Raw genomic sequence first — 22,100 nt, forward strand, 5'->3', positions numbered from 1 at the left:
TGTAGACATTGCGACCCCTGGTTCCCATCACCCCCACTGTAAAGATATCAGTCAGTATGTTTCTTTATTATGAACCTTTTCACATCACACCACTCTGAAAGACTCAAATGATTCAGAAATGTTGAAAAATTGAAGGAATTTCCTTTTAAAGGTGACATTCATAAAGTTACAGGATGCTTAATTTCATGAAAACTAAAAATATATGAATGTACTTTAACATTATAAAGACTGATTATATGGCAGTATTATTACTATGTGATGATAAACAGGAAAAAATGGAAAGCGTTTTTTGAAGCGCTAAGCTATGTTCATTTTTCTTCAGTGGGCAAGCTACAGTCATATGCAAAAGTTTGGGCACCCCAGGTCAAATCAATTTTTATTGATAAGAAGTTTAAAAAAAAGTGAAGACATCCTTTTATCAAGAACATACTTCTGCACGTTTTAATGCACAATGCTGATTATTTGATGATTTTAACTTGGACATAAATATGTCTGATGCAAAATTTATGGTTTAATTTATATTTATATATATATATAATGCCCCAAGTATGTTAAACTCAATAGAAGAAATTGTGCAACTTTGCAGTAGATGTCATATTTCAGCTCCCTGTAGAGGATCTGTCAACTTATTTTCACTAAGATAATCAGCAAAAAAATGATGCTTCTGTACATTTTATTGGACAATTAGTTTATTTGCTGAATTGAATGTACTGGAAAGAACATTCAACATAAGTGGCTTGTGCAAAAGTTATGGCATATTTTATATTTGCGTTTTTTTATCTATTAGGTTAAAATATGCAAATAAATACAAATTATGCACAAACGTTTGCAGACAAAATATCATTTAAATTTGATCTCAGCAGAGGATGTTTTCTTATTTTCGCTTAGAAAAACATTCTGAAATACATTAGTGTCATATGACATTGTCAACAAGTGGCTGTCACTTTGAGGGGAAAACACAACACAAACACCAGCTGAGATCAGCTGGAGTCAGCTCCTGTAGCGGTTGGCGTAGGTTTGTCAGCTGGCATGAAAGCCTGGTATCCTTATAAACAGTGGTGTCAAATAATGTTACTTGACTTTTGAGAGGGCATATGTTTCTGTGCCGACTACAGTGGGAAACATATAAGGAGCTTGTAAAAATCTGCTACTTTAACCATCAAGAAACAAGTTTAATAGTAGTCATAATTGACATTGGCACCATGTCTGTAGGAGCTGGGATGTTGTGGTGCCATTGCAGCATTCTCATCATAATGATGCTGCCTCCCTTGATCATTTGCTCTGGCGTAGTCCATCCAGTGAGAGAGGTCTGTCTCAAGCCTCTGGAAGCACAATAAAGAACATATGAGAGAACGTTTGTAAATGAACGACCTTGTGAAGCACAAAGACACAAAAGTTGCAGCTTGAGGCTATAATGTCATATTGAGGCTATAATTAAAGGAATTAAACCTCTGCATTGAAACAGCCACATACATGGACACATACATACGCAGTGAGCACACTTGCCCAGAGCAGTGGGCAGCCGGGGGTTCAAGGGCTCAAGGGCACTTCAGTCACGTACTGTCGGACGAGGAGATTGAACCGGCAACCTTCTGGTCACAGGGCTGAGTCCCTAACCTCCAGCCCACGACTGCCCATTCAAAACATGCAGAATAACACTGAGCCCTAACTGTATTTCATTTGTGACTGCAACAGGCATGGATTTAAATTATATCAAACACCACCAAACCACAGCAAATACTACCAAATCATACCAAAAACTACCAAAACCACAGCAAATACTACCAAGTCATACTAAACTCTACAAAAACCACAGAAAATACTACCAAATCATACCAAACACTACAAAAACCACAGAAAATACTACCAAATCATACCAAAAACTACCAAAACCATAGCAAATACTACCAAGTCATACCAAAAACTACCAAAACCACAGAAAATACTACCAAATCATACCAAAAACTACCAAAACCACAGCAAATACTACCAAGTCATACCAAACTCTACAAAAACCACAGAAAATACTACCAAATCATACCAAAAACTACCAAAACCACAGCAAATACTACCATGTCATACCAAACTCTACAAAAACCACAGAAAATACTACCAAGTCATACCAAAAACTACCAAAACCATAGCAAATACTACCAAATCATACCAAAAACTACCAAAACCATAGCAGATACTACCAAGTCATACCAAACACTACAAAAACCACAGAAAATACTACCAAATTATACCAAAAACTACCAAAACCATAGCAGATACTACCAAATCATACCAAAAACTACCAAAACCACAGCAAATACTACCAAGTCATACCAAAAACTACCAAAACCATAGCAAATACTACCAAATCATACCAAAAACTACCAAAACCATAGCAAATACTACCAAATCATACCAAAAACTACCAAAACCATAGCAGATACTACCAAGTCATACCAAAAACTACCAAAACCACAGAAAATACTACCAAATTATACCAAAAACTACCAAAACCATAGCAGATACTACCAAATCATACCAAAAACTACCAAAACCACAGCAAATACTACCAAGTCATACCAAAAACTACCAAAACCATAGCAGATACTACCAAGTCATACCAAAAACTACCAAAACCATAGCAGGTACTACCAAATTATACCAAAAACTACCAAAACCACAGCAAATACTACCAAATCATACCAAAAACTACCAAAACCACAGCAAATACTACCAAATTATACCAAACACCACCAAACCACAGCAAATACTACCAAATCATACCAAAAACTACCAAAACCACAGCAAATACTACCAAATTATACCAAACACCACCAAACCACAGCAAATACTACCACGTCATACCAAAAACTACCAAAACCATAGCAGACACTACCAAATTATACCAAAAACTACCAAATTAGTGCCCGAATCAGACTACAGTCTATATTTATCTCCTTTTTCCTGTGTGCACAGAAAACCTGCTCCTCTTCACCCAGTGGTCGTATCTAGCCATGGCTAGAGGAGCAATCAGCCAATGATCTATTACATGTGATATCACAAGCCCCATTACCTGATTACTTACAACACATTTATACTAACCTAAGAGCAAATATCCACATGAAAGCAAAGTCAAATCCTACTTAGAAATCCTGGCTGGATACATTTTTATGTCCCAAAAAAGGTGGATTTGCTGTGGAAAAAGAGAATATTTGGCCACCCTAATAACTGAAGAGTGAGTAAAGACAAGATAGACAACAGAGTGATTCATGTGATAAAGCCAGACTCAAGCTAATTTCAAATGAGGTCCAAATAGATACGTGATCAGATTAAATCCATCTGTTGGTTTCCTCAGCACCTCGGCCCCTATTTTCAGTATACTGTCATTTTTAGGATGACAGGTGTGCCTGTAAAAAGCCAAATATGGGTCTGTTAACTAGAGGGAACATTATACCTTAGACAGATACATCCGGTAACTGAGTCACTGTACTTTATTTCCATCCTGTGCGCTTCCACCCAAACATATGCACAGACAGTTCACGTCTGGGAGGACACAAATGGCAGTGCGACCGGTCACACTTCAGTAAGCTGTCAAGGCCCAACAATCACACGAACAGTAATTACACAACATGTGGTTAGGCTTGGATTTAAGCAGGCAGCTGACCATCTCTGCCCCCAAGACTGACCGACTACAGCCCAAATTATACACATCTCAACCTCCGTTCAATTTAGAGAGACTCAAACTTTCCTTCTCATCCAGACCCTGACCACCTCCTCGTTTCTACACTCATCGTCCACTTTATCAGCTCCGCTTACCGTATAGCTGCACTCTGTAGTTCTACAGTTACAGACTGTAGTCCATCTGTTTCTCTGATACTCTGTTACCCTGTTCTTCAGTGCTCAGGACCCCCATGGACCCTCACAGAACAGGTGCTATATGGGTGGTGGATCATTCTCAGCACTGCAGTAACACTGACGTGGTGGTGGTATGTTAGTGTGTTGTGCTTGTACGAGTGGATCAGACACAGCAGTGCTGCTGGAGTTTTTAAACACTGTGTCCACTCACTGTCCACTCTAATAGACACTCCTGCCTTGTCAATTTGTAGCCACGCCAACTTGTAGATGTAAAGTCCGAGACAACAGCTCATCTGCTGCAGTTTGTGTTGGTCATCCTCTAGTCCTTCATCAGTGGTCACAGGACGCTGCCCACAGGACGCTGTTGGCTGGGGGCAGTTGTAGGCTGGAGGTTAGGGAACCGGAAGGTCGCCGGTTCGATCCCCAGAGCCGACAACACATGACTGAGGCGTCGTTGAGCAAGACACCTAACCCCCAACTGCTCCCCGGGTGCTGCGGATAGGGCTGCCCACCGCTCCTGGCAAGTGTGCTCACTGCTCCCTAGTGTGTGTGCTCACTAGTGTGTATGTGGTGTTTCACTTCACGGATGGGTTAAATGCGGAGGTGAAATTTCCCCGCTGTGGGACTAATAAGGGTCACTTTATCTAATCTTAATATTTTTGGTTGGTGGACTATGCTCAGTCCAGCAGCGACACTGAGGTGTTTAAAACTCCAGCAGCACTGCTGTGATGACACATTTTAATCATGCCAATTACATATTAAGCAGTTTTTTGTCAGTGTGTTGATGGAGCTCCGGTGAAGTGTGTGGTTAAGAAGTATCCGTGGGCCTCCCAGTGCCATGGGTCCTAAGGAGACTGATCCCCTGAGCTATGGGTGCAGTTTTACTAAAAGAGGCACGACGTGTCAACAGTCTGCAGACACTTCGCACTGATTGGGGTGGCCAATTTAGCAGGTTATCTACTTAGAACCTTCATGCAAATTAACACAGGTGCTTAGTCGAAATGTGAGCAGCGCGATATGACCATGTGTTTCACTTGCTTGATATATGAAAGCCTGTTTGCACCAGATAGGTTTCAAGTGTAACTCATTAGGTCTCAATAATGACTTGATTTTTTGAAGTACTGCTATAGAATGACTGGTATGGCATGCACACAATGATTTATTGGCACAGCGCAGTACATACTGTATATTCTTATTGGAGAAGATTCACAGCTCTTGCTAAAGATCTCTTGGGAAAGGTCTCATCATCAGTCCTAACTGCTAATAGTCCTGTGAGATCATTTTCTACAGTGTGCATCATTTAGATGGACAGTTTTTAAAATGATCATTATTAGTTTAATGATCATTTTAGGTATGATGTGTACAGTATGATCAAAGCTTAGGTCATTATTGTGACACACTTTATTGTGATACATTGTGATTCTTGGTGAGTGAGAAAAGGTGCTTCATTATAAGAATCTGCCCCTAGTATTTTGCAAGTAGAACTGAAAACTCGTCTCACTGCATATGCATTAATATATCAGAGCAAGGGAGCATCTCTTTGATTATTACAGGCACTAAAGTGCCACTGTGGCTATTTAGTAAATCTCTACAGCCAATTTTTAGTGAAGATAGTAAATATGCCCAACAAGGTAGCTGTTTCTAATAAAGTGGCCAGTAAGTGTACACTGTGTTTATGAGCTCCAGTGACCCCACACACACTATCATGCCACTACCATGCTTTCATCACTGCTTTGCTGGTCCACCACCTGCATATCTGGTGGTCCCTTTCGGGTGAACCTGGTGAGTGTAGATACAAGGCACCTAATAAAGTGGCCGTTGCATGTAGTTTCATAAGAGAATTTAACTCACAGCCTCATCGTAGCCCATATACATGAACTGCTGGATCCACTGCTGCACGTCTGGACGGCTGCGGTCCCACAGGTTCCTCCTGGGCCTCCGGGGGGCTGAGAGAAATTCTTTAGCCTTCACTTGAGAGACGACTAGCTCGCCTGCAGGCCTGCTCTGGACTAACAATGTGCAGGAGAGGGAGGAAGAGAGTGATTAAAGCCATGCATTCTGACAGCACTGATATAAGATCAGCCCTGAAGAGTCAGATTTATAGACAGGTTTTATCATCTGGATCAAGAGAGCAGATTCCTTATAAGAGCAGCTCGAGCCTAAACCCAGCAAAATAGCCAGAGGGGACAGTTCCCCTGCGAAATGGTCTCTTTCTGACTCTGACGGGGAGTGATTCTGACATTCAGAGCCTGACTTGCAGCCACTCGATTACTCGGTCATAAATATAAATGGTGAATTTCATGAATAATCAGCCTCTGCTGTTGTCAGTCATTCATCTTATTCTGCTCCAGAGGTCCAGGCTTGATAAAGTTCTGACAACTGACCACCACAGAGATGGAAGTGACACCACACTGGTTTACAGGTTCAATGTGAATGGCAAAACAGTTTGTATTGTGCTGACAAACTTAAGTCATATAGATGATGCATTACCTTCAGTGGTACACAAACCATGGACTTGAGTTAAAGTCGAGACCCCCAGGGTAAAATATTCTTCCAGTAAAAGTAGAAGTTCCTCACTTTAGACCTCCACTTGAGTAAAAGTACTAAAGTATTTCCCTTCAAATGTACTTAAGTATAAAGTAAAAGTACTAAAAGAGTAATTCTGGCTCTGATGTCCTGTTATCATTTTTATAACCATACTGGCTTCATGAACTCATTTCAGGTGAAAGTCCTCCAGCGTCTCTCTTGGTAAACCAGTCTTTTAATAGAACGTCATTAATTAGTGACGCTGACGTCTTTTAAAATGACCAGAAGCACAAAACACTGAAGGTAAACAGGTTCCATCAGGGAGAACCGAGTGGCTCTGAAATCACTTTTTACACACAAGCAAAGTTTCAGTTTCAGATTTATTTACAACTTAGTTCCAAGTTTAAGTTGAATAAAAACTGGCTTTAAACTCAGGATCACAGATGAGCTCCTTTACTATGTTGATCTGTAGGCGTCTGTTCATAAACATAAACCAGCCCAAACTCATTTACTATAAAATGAAATGGTGTTTGTAGAAATTCAGAAAAAAGCCGCGTCAGTCTCGACTGCATATGTGGACATATTTCTATATTGAGCTCTATTTACACAAAGTTAGGTTAGTTCATCATTTATGTTGAACAGACTCTCCCAAAGTTTTACGCTGCTGCGCTGACGTTGAACCGCGTGCTGCACTGGGTCGGTATGACCAACAGGTCAAAACCAGCTCTAAACAAAGTGACCGCTGGGCCCTGATTGGTGCTCTGGCTTTGCGCTTCTTTCGTTTTGACATGTTACGTTTTTATACACACAGAAACCAAAAGGAACGACAGATTTCTCAAAATGTAGGAGGAAAAAGTCGGATATTAGACTCTGAAATGTAGTGGAGTGAAAGGAAAAAGTCCAGAACGGAGAAACTTCAGTACAGATACACCAAAAATACTAAAGTACAGAAACTAATTACATTTACTCAGTTACTCAGTTACTGTCCACCACTGCTTACCTTCTCTTTTCTTGAATAGCTTGCGCAGTGCATTTCCATTAGAGGGACCTAGAGAAGACAAACATGCATTAAAATTGTCTGGATGGTTTAATGCTGTTTTTAAAGGCCTTTTAAAGGAGGTTTCCTAGAAGATGGAACTATGTTCCTAAACAAAAGCTGTTAATACTGCTCACTGAGTAACATCAGCATCACCACTGATACATTACTATACTAAGTCAACTCATGACATCATATGTCATCAGCTCTGACTTATTTATAGCATGGTTATATCAGCGTCATGATGGTTAGTTTCATCCAAAATCCTGAATGTGAAATGCATGGGAAAGGCAATATTTGTCAAACAGGCAAGCACATTTTAAATTCTTTACTCAATACATTCCTTTCCAGAACTAAATACATATTATGTAGGCACTGAAGCACAGTTTAAAACCCATTTATCTTGGCAATAAGTGTAGTAATGCTTGAAAAAACACCAGAGCTTGGAATAAGTTGCAAGTAACATAGGTCCCAAGTCAAGATGGTCGAGTCAATAGTCCTAATCTTCGAGTGCTAAACAAATCAGTCTGCATTCTTCAGCTAATATAAGGCCACTACTCTAATGGTAACAATACTATAGCCTTGTAATGACATGTCTATATATCATATATGATATATCTGTATATTAGCAGTGATTGGCAGTATATACTCTATATTTCCAAAAGTATTCACTCGTCTGCCTTCACACGTATGAACTTGAGTGACATCTCATTCTTGATGCGTAGAGTTTAATGTGATGTCGGCCCACCCTTTCCAGCTATAACAGCTTCAACTCTTCTGGGAAGGCTTTCCACAAGGGTTAGGAATGTGTTTATGGGAATTTCTGACCGTTCTTCCAGAAGCGCATTTGTGAGGTCAGACACTGATGTTGGATGAGAAGGCCTGGCTCACAGTCTCCGCTCTAATTCATCCCAAAGGTGTTCTATGGGGTTGAGGTCAGGACTCTGTGCAGGCCAGTCAAGTTCTTCCACACCAAACTGGCTCATCCGTGTCTTTATGGACCTGCTTTGTGCACTGGTGTGCAGTCATGTTGGAACAGGAAGGGGCCGTCCCCAAACTGTTCCCACAAAGTTGGGAGCATGAAATTGTCCAAAATCTCTTGATGCTGAAGCTTTAAGAGTTCCTTTCACTGGAACTAAGGGGCCGAGCCCAACTCCTGAAAAACAACCCCACACCATGATCCCCCTCCACCAAACTTTACACTCGGCACAATGCAGTCAGACAAGTACCGTCTCCTGGCAACCGCCAAACCCAGACTCATCCATCGGATTTCCTGACGGAGAAGCGTGATTGGTCACTCCAGAGAACACGTCTCCACTGCTCTAGAGTCCAGTGGCGGCGCTTTACACCACTGCATTCCACGCTTTGCATTGCACTTGGTGATGTAAGGCTTGGATGCAGCTGCTCGGCCATGGAAACCCATTCCATGAAGCTCTCTACGCTGTTCTTGAGCTGATCTGAAGGCCACATGAAGTTTGGAGGTCTGTAGTGATTGACTCTGCAGAAAGTTCTGTCATTTTACGTGGCCGACCACTTCATGGCTGAGTGGCTGTCGTTCCCAATCACTTCCACTTTGTTATCCCACTGACAGTCGACTGTGAAATATTTAGTAGTGAGGAATTTTCATGACTGGACTTGCTGCACAGGTGGCGTCCGATCACGGTACACCAGAATACTGGTACACTCATGGTAGTGTCTATGACTCAAGGTAACTTAAAAAAAAACTTTAAATGTGAGGATCATTTTTTCATGATTTTTGGGAACATTGGTCACACAGGATTAAAATAAAAACTAGCAAATTAAAAATAACCGCTAATTTGAATTAAATTCAGACAACTGGAAACAAAATGACTGAGCTGGACAATTGGTCTCGAAGTCAAGTCATACGACTCTCTAGTCCAAGTCATATGTGAAAAACACCATACACAGCATTATAATAAATACGACTAAACACAAATACAGTAAAAAAGTAGTTGATATCTTGTGAGCTTGAAGAACAACATTCCATCCTGCTTGATTTGACATAACGAAGGCTTGATAAACCAAAGTAAGGTATGAGTATGAAAGGTGATGATAACTATATGTAATATTGAGCTGCCGCAAGAAAAGATTTGGAAATAGTTGAAATATGAAAAATGACTACTTTTGCTATTGAGGCTATTTGTATTTTAAGCAGTTACACACTTAACATTCAGATAAATAGCTTTTATATTATTACTGCCTCAAAACTTTTGCTCTAAGCAGCTGCTTAGAGCCAGAAATGGTCCCATGCTGGCATGAGATTGAGGTGTGTGTGTGTGTGTGTGTGTGTGTGTGTGTGTGTGTGTGTGTGTGTGTGTGCAGTTATCGCTCACCTTGCCTCTGTTCTGCCCCTGAAAAGAAAACAAATTGAAGAGTGAAATTTGATCTCATTTAAAACTACAATTACAGCTTGAGAAGCAAGTACAACCTTTACCAGCTCTCATTCATGGATAGTGTTTTTGTGAAGTGCTGTTGTCATTTGAAGAGGCAGCGAGCGTTTTACAAAGAAAAACTATTTTCCAGTGAGGATTCACACACAGACCCTTTGCACCCTACAAATCTCTCTGTCTGCACAACCTTGACTGACACTGCAAGAATTGATCTGATATTCTTGACTGGAACAAATGCAAAAGTGCTTTTAAGTTTAGAGAAAATGCAGCAGTGCCGGCCTCTTCATCTCAAATCATTTAGCAGTGAAGCCACTCCGGACGAAAGGATATCTTAAGCAAGAAAACATCCAGGAGAAGCGAAACCGTGGAGTGACATACCTGAGGGGCTGTAGATGGTCAAGAAGATGAGGATAAGCAGAACATTGATGCAGAGGCTGTGGAGCTTCATGGCTGTGGTCTGTGTGCCTATAGCTGCTGACTGCTGTATGAGGTGAGCTAGGTTATGGTGGTCGGAGACAGTCGGAAGCCCCCAGGACGAAGGCAGAACATTCCAGCTGGAAACCTGCTGGTGCCTGTGGAGGAATGTCTCTGAAAGCAGAGCAGGCCAGCTGGAAGCTCTGCAGAATGCTGGCGTGTGTGGAGGACGTCTAATAGCGTCTGTGGCGTTTAGTCCATTATCAGACAGAAACTTCAGGTGTGATTTCCTGAGCAACGAACAGAAAACCTGTTGACTGTAAACACAGTTATGATAGAGGGCCGTGTTCAGGTCTGCCTGTTGGCTTCTATTATAAGTGTGTTTTGAATCAATGGGTTGCTTCAGCACCTGGACACTGACTCCTATTATGACTGTGTTTCCAGCCGATATGGTTTCTGTTCTTTCACTAAGCTCAGGAAATGCACGGCTAAAATTACTGACTGCGACAGTTGACCACCTGACCGTTTCTGCCAGGCAGAGAAAAAAAAAAAGACTGGCAGCAGTTTGACAAAATTTTGACTTAGTATCTCAAACTAATGACTTATTTTATCAAATTTCTGATGCGGTATCTCACAATGGTAACTCATTTTCCCAAAATTTACTTGAGAAAGTTACTTGAGAAAATATCTTGAGAAATTGAATATATATATATATTCAAACATGGAGCGAATAGACAGCATTTGTTGAAATAATGACTTATTGAGTTCCAAAAACGTAAATATTTTCAGATAGTAAGTTAAAAATTCTGCATTGCAAGTCAAAATGTAAAGCTATTATCATAACTTATAATAATAATAAGTTATTATATTATTAGAAAGTAATAAAGGCAAACATGTATCATATAAAAGTACATCAATATTTCTGGCAAATACATCATTATTTCAACAAAATTTGGAGAAAATGAGTAATGGCTTCAACACACAGTCCAAATTTTAAGAAAATAATTGAGAAGTATGAAAACTACTACCAGAAAGAAATACAGAGCGATTTTTTTTTAACTATTTTCCATATTTACAGGATAGAGATGTGGCAGATTTGATTGTAAAACATTCCTAAATACAGGTACATACAAGAATACTCCTTTAATCACCACTGAGCAGTGGACGGCTCTTTGCAGGGGAAGTAGGTTTTTATTACAGCAGCTGGAGAATTCCTCACAAATGGACAGCGCATGTTAATCTCCCGGAGCCACTGTTCCTTAAGGAGGAAGAAAATATCAAGCTGTTTAACAGATCAATAAAGCTGAGAGAGGCCAGTCAAATGTCAATGCAAGTGGTCAGAGCAGAAATATTACCCAGTGACTCACAGTGACCTTCATCTGACCGCGTTTAATAACATCGCAAATCTGATTCAGACTTTTTTCTAAGGATCTTTCTCAAGAAAAAAATAAATAAATTGAGAAACAACGTAGTGAGATATTGGTGAATGAGGCCCATAGCTTGGGTACAAAACAAGCATCGAAGAAAGGCTGAGCCCATTATGAGCGTGAATGGGTTAAAGATCTCTAAACAAAGTTCTAATTAGTTTATGTATTATTAAATCATATGCATTTGTCTTTAAAATGATGATGCAACCCTTCATTTTTCTTTGATTTGGTGAAGCAGTCAACAATTAGTAATTGGGAGAATTGATGACTCTTCAAGACATTTAGTTTCTAATTGAACTGCGCAACATTTGTCTAGTTGTGTGTTTAGTATTGTCCGTCTTATTTTTGATCTGTGTGTATTCCTAACAATGTCTGTCACCTTCCTTCCTTCCTCTCTCTCCTGTTGTAAAATGCAGTAAAAAGGATACCACAAAAAAAAATGTACGTAACGTGCGCGGCTGAAAAACTATTAAATGCCAGCGTCCTTTAATCTCTTATAATTACACTTTTACATGCTTCTGTAATAATATAATCACATGTGCTCAGGAATACTTCAGAACCAACACAAAGTAAAAGCCATACATCAACAACATCCAGAAACACTGCCAACTTCTCTGGGCTAAAGCTCATCTAAGATGGACTCACAAGGCCAAAGAGGAAAAAAAAAACCTTCCTGATTGTTACCAGCATAAAGTTCAAAATGAGAGAGTGTGTCATGGCACAGAGGTGTGTTATTGGGTAACTTGCACATCTTTGAAAGCACCATGATTGCTGAGCGGTACATATGCATTTTGGGGCAACATCTCCTGGCATCTAGATGACGTCTTTTTCAGGGATGTCCCTGCCCATTTCAGCAAGACAATGACCAGGCACATTCTACACAGGTTACAACAGCATGGCTTCAAAGTTAGAGTGCGCAGGAGCTGGACTGGCTTGCCTGAGGTCCAGACCTTTCTCCAGTCGAAATTGTGTGGTGCACTCATGAAGTGCAATATATGATAATGCGGACTGATGAGCAGCTAAAGTGTTCTATGAAGCAAGAATGGGAAAAATTTTGACTTTCACAACTACAGTTTGTGTCCTCATTTGCCAAATGATTAGTGAACATAGTTAAAACAAAAGATGATGTTAGAATAGGCAGATATACACAAAAAAATTGGTTAATAAGTTGAAACTGTAACGCCACAGAACTGATCAGACGCTCGTGGATAATGTTAGAGGAAAAAGCTTTAGTGATTAACATGGAATCCAAGCTGAATGTCAAAAAACAGGCGTGGGTCAAATCCAAAACAGTCCAGTACAAAAGAACAATCCTACAAAACAGGCAAACAAGACCAAAAGGGGCAAAGACAAAAGGCGGAGTCGTAAATCCAGAAAAGACAGTTCAATACACAAAAAGGGCAACACAGGAAAAAAAAGCCCTGTAGATCAAGATCAGGAGAATGAAGCAACACCTCGCAATATCCTAACTAAAGCTCGGGCTTTAAATACCAACTACTCTTAGTCATTCAGTACTAACTACTCTTAGTCATTCAGTACCAACTACCCTTAGTCATTCAGTACCAACTACCCTTAGTCATTCAGTACCAACTACCCTTAGTCATTCAGTACCAACTACTCTTAGTCATTCAGTACCAACTACTCTGTCATTCAGTACCAACTACTCTTAGTCATTCAGTACCAACTACCCTTAGTCATTCAGTACCAACTACCCTTAGTCATTTAGTACTAAATACTCTGTCATATAACAAACAAAACAGGTGCAACAGGTCAGCACTCCGGAGAAGGGGAATGATGATTGGTTGTAGTTGACGGAACAGTCGTGTGATCTTTAGGAGAGTTCTGGTAGTTGGAGTTTGTTAGGTTGACAGATCCGGAGGAAGGCGTGACAAAAACATTAAACATCTTGTCTCTGTACTGCGTTTGATTGAATGCAAGGGAAAAAAGACTGTGCAAGTCACCGCTGTCTACTTTCATTTGTATTTTACCTGTTGTCCCAACTTTTTTGGAACTGCGTTTGTACTTAGAACTTTCGTTGTTTGACAGCCTGTGTAGCCAGCCAACATATCGCTGTTGTCAGAAGAAAACCTTGTATCTCCAAATGGTAACTTTTACAGGACAAGGACAAAACCTACTTTACTTTTAATGGAAGTAAATGGAACCAGACTTGGAAAGAAGTCATTTTGGGCCGTTTCTTTTGGTCCATTCATCATGAAAGGGCAAAAGGTACGTTATGTCAAAAACTGAAAAACATAAATTGAGATACGAGGTTTTCTTCCAACAGCACCGATATACTGGACTATACTGAACAATACTGAGCTGAGGTTTACGGGAATAGCCTACATGAGAGGAGACTTCATTTGAAAGTTATTAACTGATGGACAGCTTTGCTCATGTTCTGGGTTTTAGACGGCCACTTAAATTGGCCACTGGCCATGTAAATCGGTCAGGTAAAAATTGACTTATGGCTGCTTTTAGTACATAAAACCAGACAAACATAAATGGATTATAGATTCTCCAACCAGATGTCAAACGGAAGCAATCAAATCAAACAGGCATGAGATGTGATCTAATTTAAAACTATGTCTGTTGCTTTAAATACAGACAGTGAAAAGTGGTTGTTTTCCTCCATTTTAGTCGCTTTTAGGTGACTAAAGAAGGAGCAAAACATCTTGAGGGGAAACACGTTGCGGTATATGTTAATGTTTTTCCTGTTTAACCCAATTTCCTATGGTGGCTTTGAAGTGACAGCGTGGCCTGGAATATGAACTCGGGGGCTCTGCTACACACCCTTCAGTTCACCACAGCTCTCATCACATATGTGCCATTGCATAATTTCTTTGTTACGATGTAAACAGAGTCACTCAGAGCAGTTTGATCTGAAATGATTCGTGTGGAGAGAAACTCACGGACTCTTTACAGTGGTGGTGATGGGAACCAGGGGTCACAACACAAATATAGTCATTTTATTTGTTATTCAAAATGACAGTGAACTTTTGTCTCCTGAGCTTTTAGATGCATGTCGATGGTAATGATTAATCAATGGCCTCCAGTCAAGCAGCTGTGAATAATTTAGGCAAATGAATTTCAACAGTTTAGCTGGAAACACCCAGTCCCATAATTACAGTACAAGGATTGTTTTGACTGAGAAACACAGACAGCACTTTTTTTTAAACGGAAACGTTTATTATGTTATGAACAATGAAGTTTCTCTAAAACCCAAGGAGACCCTCACTTTGGGGGGTTTCACAATTAGTTTCCAATCGACAAATTTCTGACAGCTGACAGCATTTGGGAAAGAGCCAGTCGCAGCATGCAGGGAAAATCCTTTTATGGCTTCATTCTTCGGGAGCAGGGGGGTCGTAGCCCAGACGGCTGGCCGAGGGGAAGTGCGCCCAGAAGGTTTTGGCCAGCTCCTCAATCTTGTCATAACCAGCGTGAGAACGCAGCTCCTCAACCCAGCCGAAGAAGTCCGACGACGTCAGCGCCCAGTTTGGCACACCCCTTTTCTCACGAGACTCGGCTAACAGCCAATCAGAGAGTGAGAAGAAGTTCAGCCAGTGGAGACATTTTTGGATAACAGATGACAAAAAACCTATGAAATGACTCAGTAAATTGTGCATGTGATGAAAAAGTGTTCAACACGTCTAAATGTTCTAGTTTAGGTTTTTCAGAGTAGCCATCCAAGGCAGCCTTGGAGAGGAATTGCAGTGGTTTTCCAAAATTTGTGCATAATTGAATCATTAAGATGTAAAGTCATTCTGAGTGCTCTGATGTAGAATCCACCACTGTAGAGAAGCTTACACTGCAGAAAATGGCATCTTGGCAATTGAAATGATCTTAAATCTGGTTGATACATCCTAGATTTCTCACGCTGCGATTGTTGTAAGCTTATTATAAGAATATTGGGTCCCACTTTATAGTGTGTCTCTAATAACTGTGTAGTTATTAGGCTAGTTACACTGTAACTACTGATGATTTACACAGGATCTTTCCTGCAGTGCAGTGTTAGTTACACATTATAATAATAACTACTGTGTAGTTGTTATGTAGGTACCGTGTAATAAAGGGGTGGTTATATAGACACTGCTTTGGGTTTAATGCAACACATTTAATTAATATCATCAGAGTGACATTGTAAGAGAAGGGGACGTCTGCTCTGCTGTCACATGTCGTTGGTGTCAGAATAAAACCTCGTATCTCCAGAATGGCAACTTTACAGGAGTAGAAAAAAAACGATTTTACTTTTAATTGAAGTCAATAGAACCGGATGTTTCTCCAAGTCATTTTGGGCTGTTTCTTTTGGGCCATCCATCATAAAATTTACACACAATCTGAAAATGCCTGTTGTTTACATTGTGTCAAAAACGGAAAAAAACAGAAGTGGAGATACGAGGTTTTCCTCCAACAACAGCGATATGCATAAAGAATGGTTGAAAGCTGAAACTGGTTATAATGTCCCAGCAATAGCAACATAAATGCTGACCGATACAGTGTTAATGTTTTAATGTAAGTTATTAGGAACTTCCTATTACTACTGGAAAAATCTTATGAAAAAATGCTGTTCAGGCTGATTACAAATGTAATTACATGTCTTATTACCCTTGTGTAAGTACATGAGAGCGAATGGGCTGTTACAACTATTAAGATACACTTGTGTAATTATATAAGCTGCGCTTCTGCAATCCACCTGTAACAGTGACTACATCATTAGTAGTTACATTGCTGTTGCATATGTTGTTCACATGTAACTACACAGTTATTAGAGTCATTTAATATAAAGTGGGACCGAATATTGAATTTATGTCTAGATTCTGGAACGTTTTTAGTGATTTTAGTAAAGCAATTTGTCACTATATTGGCTGATCTTTTTTTCCATTGTTTGAAATATTGTTTTTCAATATTAGGCCTCATTCACCAAAATCCAAGGTTGCTCTGAAATTGGATCTTGAGGAAGATCCTGAGAAAAAAACTTAGAACAAATCCCAAATAAAACACTGGTGAATCAGAGTCTTCGTAAAAACTGCATAAGTGGGTTCTGAAGAAGAGATTTCTGAATGAGAGTGAGAGAAATCAGTGAATGAGGCTCAGTGTTCTTCAAACCAGCACAATCAACTACCAAACTTAAAAAACTTAAAGCCGGCTTTTATTCAACTTAAACTTGGAACTAAGTTGTAAATAAATCTGAAACTGAAACTTTGCTTGTGTGTAAAAAGTGATTTCAGAGCCACTCAGTTCTCCCTGATGGAAACTGTTTACCTTCAGTGTTTTGTGCTTCTGATCATTTTAATAGACGTCAGCGTCACTAATTAATGACGTTCTATTAAAAGACTGGTTTACCAAGAGAGACGCTGGAGGACTTTCACCTGAAATGAGTTCATGAAGCCAGTCTGGTTATAAAAATGATAACAGGACATCAGAGCCAGAATTACTCTTTTAGTACTTTTACTTTATACTTAAGTACATTTGAAGGGAAATACTTTAGTACTTTTACTCAAGTGGAGGTCTAAAGGGGGGAACTTCTACTTTTACTGGAGGAATATTTTACCTTGGGGGTCTCGACTTTAACTCCAGTACATGATCTGTGTACTTCATCCACCTCTGCTTACTATTTATTGTTTATTGTTACTTTTGGGAGTTTAACTGGGACCTTGAGTACTATTTCGTTCCACCTCGTACCACATGGTGATGCGAATGACAATAAAGCCTATATCTACATCTCAGTGACTGAATTATGCAACAAATCTGAAAGCCTGGTGGATTTGCTCTTATTTATATAATATAATTATAGTGTTCTTGAGGCCTGGCCAAATGGTCAGCACTCGTTGGCTGCTGCAAACTACTTGAAATTAAAATGCCTAACATTATAAAACCATGCATTCAGTGAGGCACACAAGCACAGTCTGTACTGATGAGGGGTTACTGCTCACCTTGGCGTTCTTCTGCCTCTGAAAAGAAGACAAACAGAGAGATTTAACATGGTTCCAACTGCAGTTCCAGCCTAAGCTTTGTGTGCTAGACAAGGTTAGGACTGATGAACCCGGCTCAGCTGACAGAGGGTAAAGGATGAGGCTAAATAGAAAGAAACGGACCGAGATTTGAAGACGTGTTGGGCAACACCTTTTAATAATCAGTCTCTAGGACGGGGCGCCCACTCTGGTGTCCAGCAGCTTGGCGACTTACCTGCTCAACCACACCAGAGTCAGCTCATTAACGGCTGGGAGTAGCAGGTGTGTTCTGAGTAGGGAAACTATTGAGCTCCTCAGTGGGCGATTGGCGGTCAGGTTGTTTGGAAAAATCTTATTTTTCTTTGACCTTTAACTGAAATTATGACAAATATTATGGTTGAGATCATTACATGCAAAAATAAAGCATCATATGTAGGTTGAGCTCTTTGATTGGTCTAGCAAAATGCACTGCTGATGTCACTGATATAGATGGTAGTTATGTCTACGCTGTGCTTATTTTGGGTGCAAGTCAATGGAAACACTATTGTGGATCGTATGGAATTCAGTTAGTGTGGATGAAGACATTTCTTGATTTGCATGATTATTCAGTCCAGTGAAACTCACCAGGCTGCTTGGTTTGCGTTACACCTGCTTGCATTTGAAGCAATCGGGTCAGTTAAATGTTCTTCTGGGCTGCAGAAGCTTTCATGGGCTGAGATACGGCTGAAACCTCAGTTCTACAGAAGAAAAGTTGAAAGGAATCTTTAGCTCGCTACACAGTGTGAAGGCCGCATCACCGCCTCACGCAGCGCACTGGCTGTTCCGTCCTGAAGGTTTCTGCTTTAATTAAGCACCACAGACTTCCAGCTAAAGTCGTGATCGCTGCATCGATTCCCATCTTTTTGTGCTGAAATGTCTCATGAATGTGCGTTTGTCCACTTAGGTTTCTGATGGTCAGTGGTGTTCTCCAGGTAATCCAACAGGAGAAACTGAAGCGATGGGTTTTGATCCCTTTGTCGAAACAGGACGAGTTACATGCTCTAAAAAGCAGCACATACGCATGAGGTGAGCCGGAGCTGCACCACAGACAGAGCTGTGTTTAAATCAGCCCCTGTCTGTAAAAACAATAACAACCCTGAATGACCCGGATTGAAGCGGGTGCACCGTGGACCTTATTTAGTTAAACATCTGGCCCATACGACACTCTGATAAAGCTATTATGGTGTATATATATCCAATATATTTACACTGTAGAGAAATGACCTACTTGTATGCCTACATAAACGTTCATGAATCAAATAAAGCTACATGCTGTGGCTGTAATGACTAACATCTTCCAAATACATGCCTGAGTATACAGCTGTGTGCAAAAGTTTGGACACCCCGTTCTAATGACACATTGTTGATAGTGCAGCATTCTCTACAGAGAACACCCCTCTGGCTGCTTAATGCACAATTTATTCATTCGCTGAATTGAACAATATTGGAAAAAATAGAACATAATTTGTGGCCTGTCATTTATCCATTATGTATATAGCCCTGCGATGGACTGGCGACCCGTCCAGGGTGTCCAGGGACCTGTCTGCCCAATGACTGCTGGGATAGGCTCCAGCTCCCCCCGCAACCCAGAAGGAGAAGCGATTTCAGATGGTATGTGTGTCTATACATGTCAGAGCTGTGGGGAACAAAACCTTGTGTCTCTATTTTGTGTCGTTTTTCAGTTTTTGACATAATTTGAAAACGACTGTTATCCTTTACGCTGTGTGTAAATTTCATGATGAATTAACCACAAGAAATGACCCAAAATGACCTGGAAAAAAGTCTGGCTCCATTGACTTGCATTGAAATTAAAGTATGTTTTTTCTTTTAAGTTACCATTTTGGGGATACGAGGTTTTTATATATATTTATATATATATATATATATATATATATATATATATAGCATTTACATTTACAGCATTTGGCTGACGCTCTTATCCAGAGCGACTTACAATTTGATTATTTTTACATAGGGAGGCCAAGGCAGTGTTAGGAGTCTTGCCCAAGGCCTCTTATTGGTATAGTGTAGGGTGTTTGCCCAGGTGGGGATTGAACCCCAGTCTACAGTGTAGAAGGCAGAAGTGTTAAACCCACACACACACACAGACACACACACACACACACACAGACACACACAGAAACAGACACACAGACAGACAGAATATTTACCCTTCTACTTCAACTAATGGATCCTTCATTAAAGAAAAGCAGGTGCTGCTGATGGAATTCAACAAACAGTGGAGTGCAGTGAGAAGTGAGGGACCAAACCTGTGTTCATCTGACCAAGATATTAATAATATTTAAACAAATAACAACAAAAAAGTGTTACTACTTACTGCCCAAATCAATGGTTCTACACTTTTGGCAGCCTTCTGCACGTTACTGAATATTTTAATATTAATGTATTTTACATGTTTAATGTTTTGGAAATAGGATGGCAAATCAAGACTTTTGAATAAACATTTCATTGTCTTTTCCGCATGAAAGCAATTCAGGAGTGATGATACAGTTTTCGTCACTCTGAGTGTAAAAGCAGGCGTCTGTGGTTAAACATAATATTTAAAAAGGTCAGTGATTGACCGGCATGTCTGACAGCCAAGACACGAGGCTTAAAAACGCACAAATTACCACGTCAAAACAGAAGTAGCTGTTATACCAGATGGTTGCCTAGGTGCTGTTAGGCTGTTTGTGTGTGTGTGTGTGTGTGTGTGTGTGTGTGTGTGTGTGTATGCATATATCTTGCTGTTGTCAGAAGGAAACCTCTCATCTCCAAAATGGGAACTTTACAGGAGAAAGAAAAAACCTACTTCACTTTTAATGTAAGTCTATGGAACCAGAATTTTTTCCATGTCATTTTCGGTCGTTTCTTTTGGTCCGTTCATCATGAAATTTACGCACAATGTAAAGAGCAACAGGCGTTTTCAAATGATGACAAAAACTGAAAAACAACAAAAACAGAGTTATGAGGTTTTATTCCAACAGCAGTGAAATATGGTTTTGAGAAGCTTTCAACCTGAAAATGTGCAAGCAGGGTGTTTTAAGGCAAAGCCCCCAAATAATAACGATTGGTGGAATTCCCCTACATTGAAGCTACTTCCCATAAACTTACTGCGTTCAGAAGAAGGTCTCATACCTGAGAGGCAGAAGAGTCCAAGCACAAAGACGCAGAGAAGCAGCGGGACACACAGCCGAGGCATGGTCACTCTGACTGAAGCCGATGGGAAGAGGTTGCTGGTGACTGTTTGTTATATTCGTGTGTATCTTTGGTATCAAAGTGTTGAAGAAAGCAAATTAATACACAACAAAAACTGGAAAACACAAGCCATCATAATCAATAAGACACTTAGGCCTTTACTGTAGTTATACCAGATTCTGTGGCTGAGATTACCTGCAGCACCTTGCCCTGGTCGTGTTGCGTCTGCTCGTCTCTGAGGGTCTTCTAGTCCACACAGGAACCTGAGGGAGAACAGGCTGAAGGCTGGAATGCTCTGTAGGCATTTCACACAACCCCTCTATATGTCGTACCTCCATAGCTGTAGGCTACGCTGCCTTCTTACTGTTTGTTCTCTCTCCACTGTGTCGTCCAGCTGAAAGCTGCCTTTGTGATGCCCAAGGTCCTCCTCTCCGATATCCAAAGCAGGAGGGCCTGGACACGCGCAGAGTCTCGTCTTGGCCTCTATCTGGATTCCTGAAGCCACTCAAATCAAAATCGCCTTCGAAGCAGGAGTCTCAAACTCAAATTGCATAAGGGTCACTTATCCAGGAGGTCTTCTCCAATGGGGGGTTGGAAAAATGCTGTAAAACAAAAAGTGTTTGATACTTTTTCCAAGTCCAACTTTTATTTTGAATTTTATTTTGATTAATTTATAAATAAATTTGAGCTACATAACATATACACACACATTTTAGCAGTTTATTAGCAATTCTGCTGTTACCACAAACCATAACTATTACTACTACTACTAGCAATAGTAGGACAAATACACAGTGTTTCAACTATAATAGTCTTCAATTAAATCAAGTAAACTTACATTTCCTATAGAAATATCTGGGACTTTTATTGTGATAGCGCTGGGGTTCTTGCAATAATTTAATTTATTTTCTCATTTTGACGCGCTGCATTTATTGCTGAACCATGAAAGAATCTACAATGGCAAATTTAGACGTGGTCCAAATCAGTGTGTGAAATAATTCTTGGTTTTTGAGGGGTCCCATTTTGGCTGACCACTCCAGCATTGGCTTAACTGCTAATTTATTCACCATAGTGGAGCTGCAGTGGCAACAAACTGGTTTAACAGCTCTTCATCTGGAAATGCTCTTTTCTAGCCTGGTGTGGCGACCTTCCTCAAATTAACTGCGATCTTGCACCAGAGCCGGTTTATGAGGAGCCTGGCCGCTTCCTATTTCCCCTATTATATTAAAAACAGGACTGCTAAACAGCAGAGGAG

General features: G+C 40.3%; 2 protein-coding genes across 2 annotated transcripts; both read right to left on the reverse strand.

Moving 5' to 3' along the window:
- Positions 1-844: 844 nt before the first annotated feature.
- ecrg4b (ECRG4 augurin precursor b) lies at positions 845-10,345 on the reverse strand. The gene is made up of 5 exons (XM_017714905.2): positions 10,201-10,345; positions 9,766-9,783; positions 7,376-7,423; positions 5,701-5,858; positions 845-1,322 (listed from the first exon to the last, which is right to left on the reverse strand). Exons 1-5 carry the CDS (start codon positions 10,268-10,270, stop codon positions 1,173-1,175), a joined length of 444 nt encoding a protein of 147 aa, XP_017570394.2. The 5' UTR covers positions 10,271-10,345; the 3' UTR covers positions 845-1,172.
- A 4,656-nt stretch (positions 10,346-15,001) lies between these two features.
- otos2 (otospiralin 2) lies at positions 15,002-20,849 on the reverse strand. The gene is made up of 2 exons (XM_037536394.1): positions 20,786-20,849; positions 15,002-15,186 (listed from the first exon to the last, which is right to left on the reverse strand). Exons 1-2 carry the CDS (start codon positions 20,847-20,849, stop codon positions 15,002-15,004), a joined length of 249 nt encoding a protein of 82 aa, XP_037392291.1.
- Positions 20,850-22,100: the final 1,251 nt, after the last annotated feature.

The sequence above is a fragment of the Pygocentrus nattereri genome, chromosome 30 (assembly GCF_015220715.1).
Source record: "Pygocentrus nattereri isolate fPygNat1 chromosome 30, fPygNat1.pri, whole genome shotgun sequence".
NCBI classification, from domain to species: Eukaryota; Metazoa; Chordata; class Actinopteri; order Characiformes; family Serrasalmidae; genus Pygocentrus; species Pygocentrus nattereri.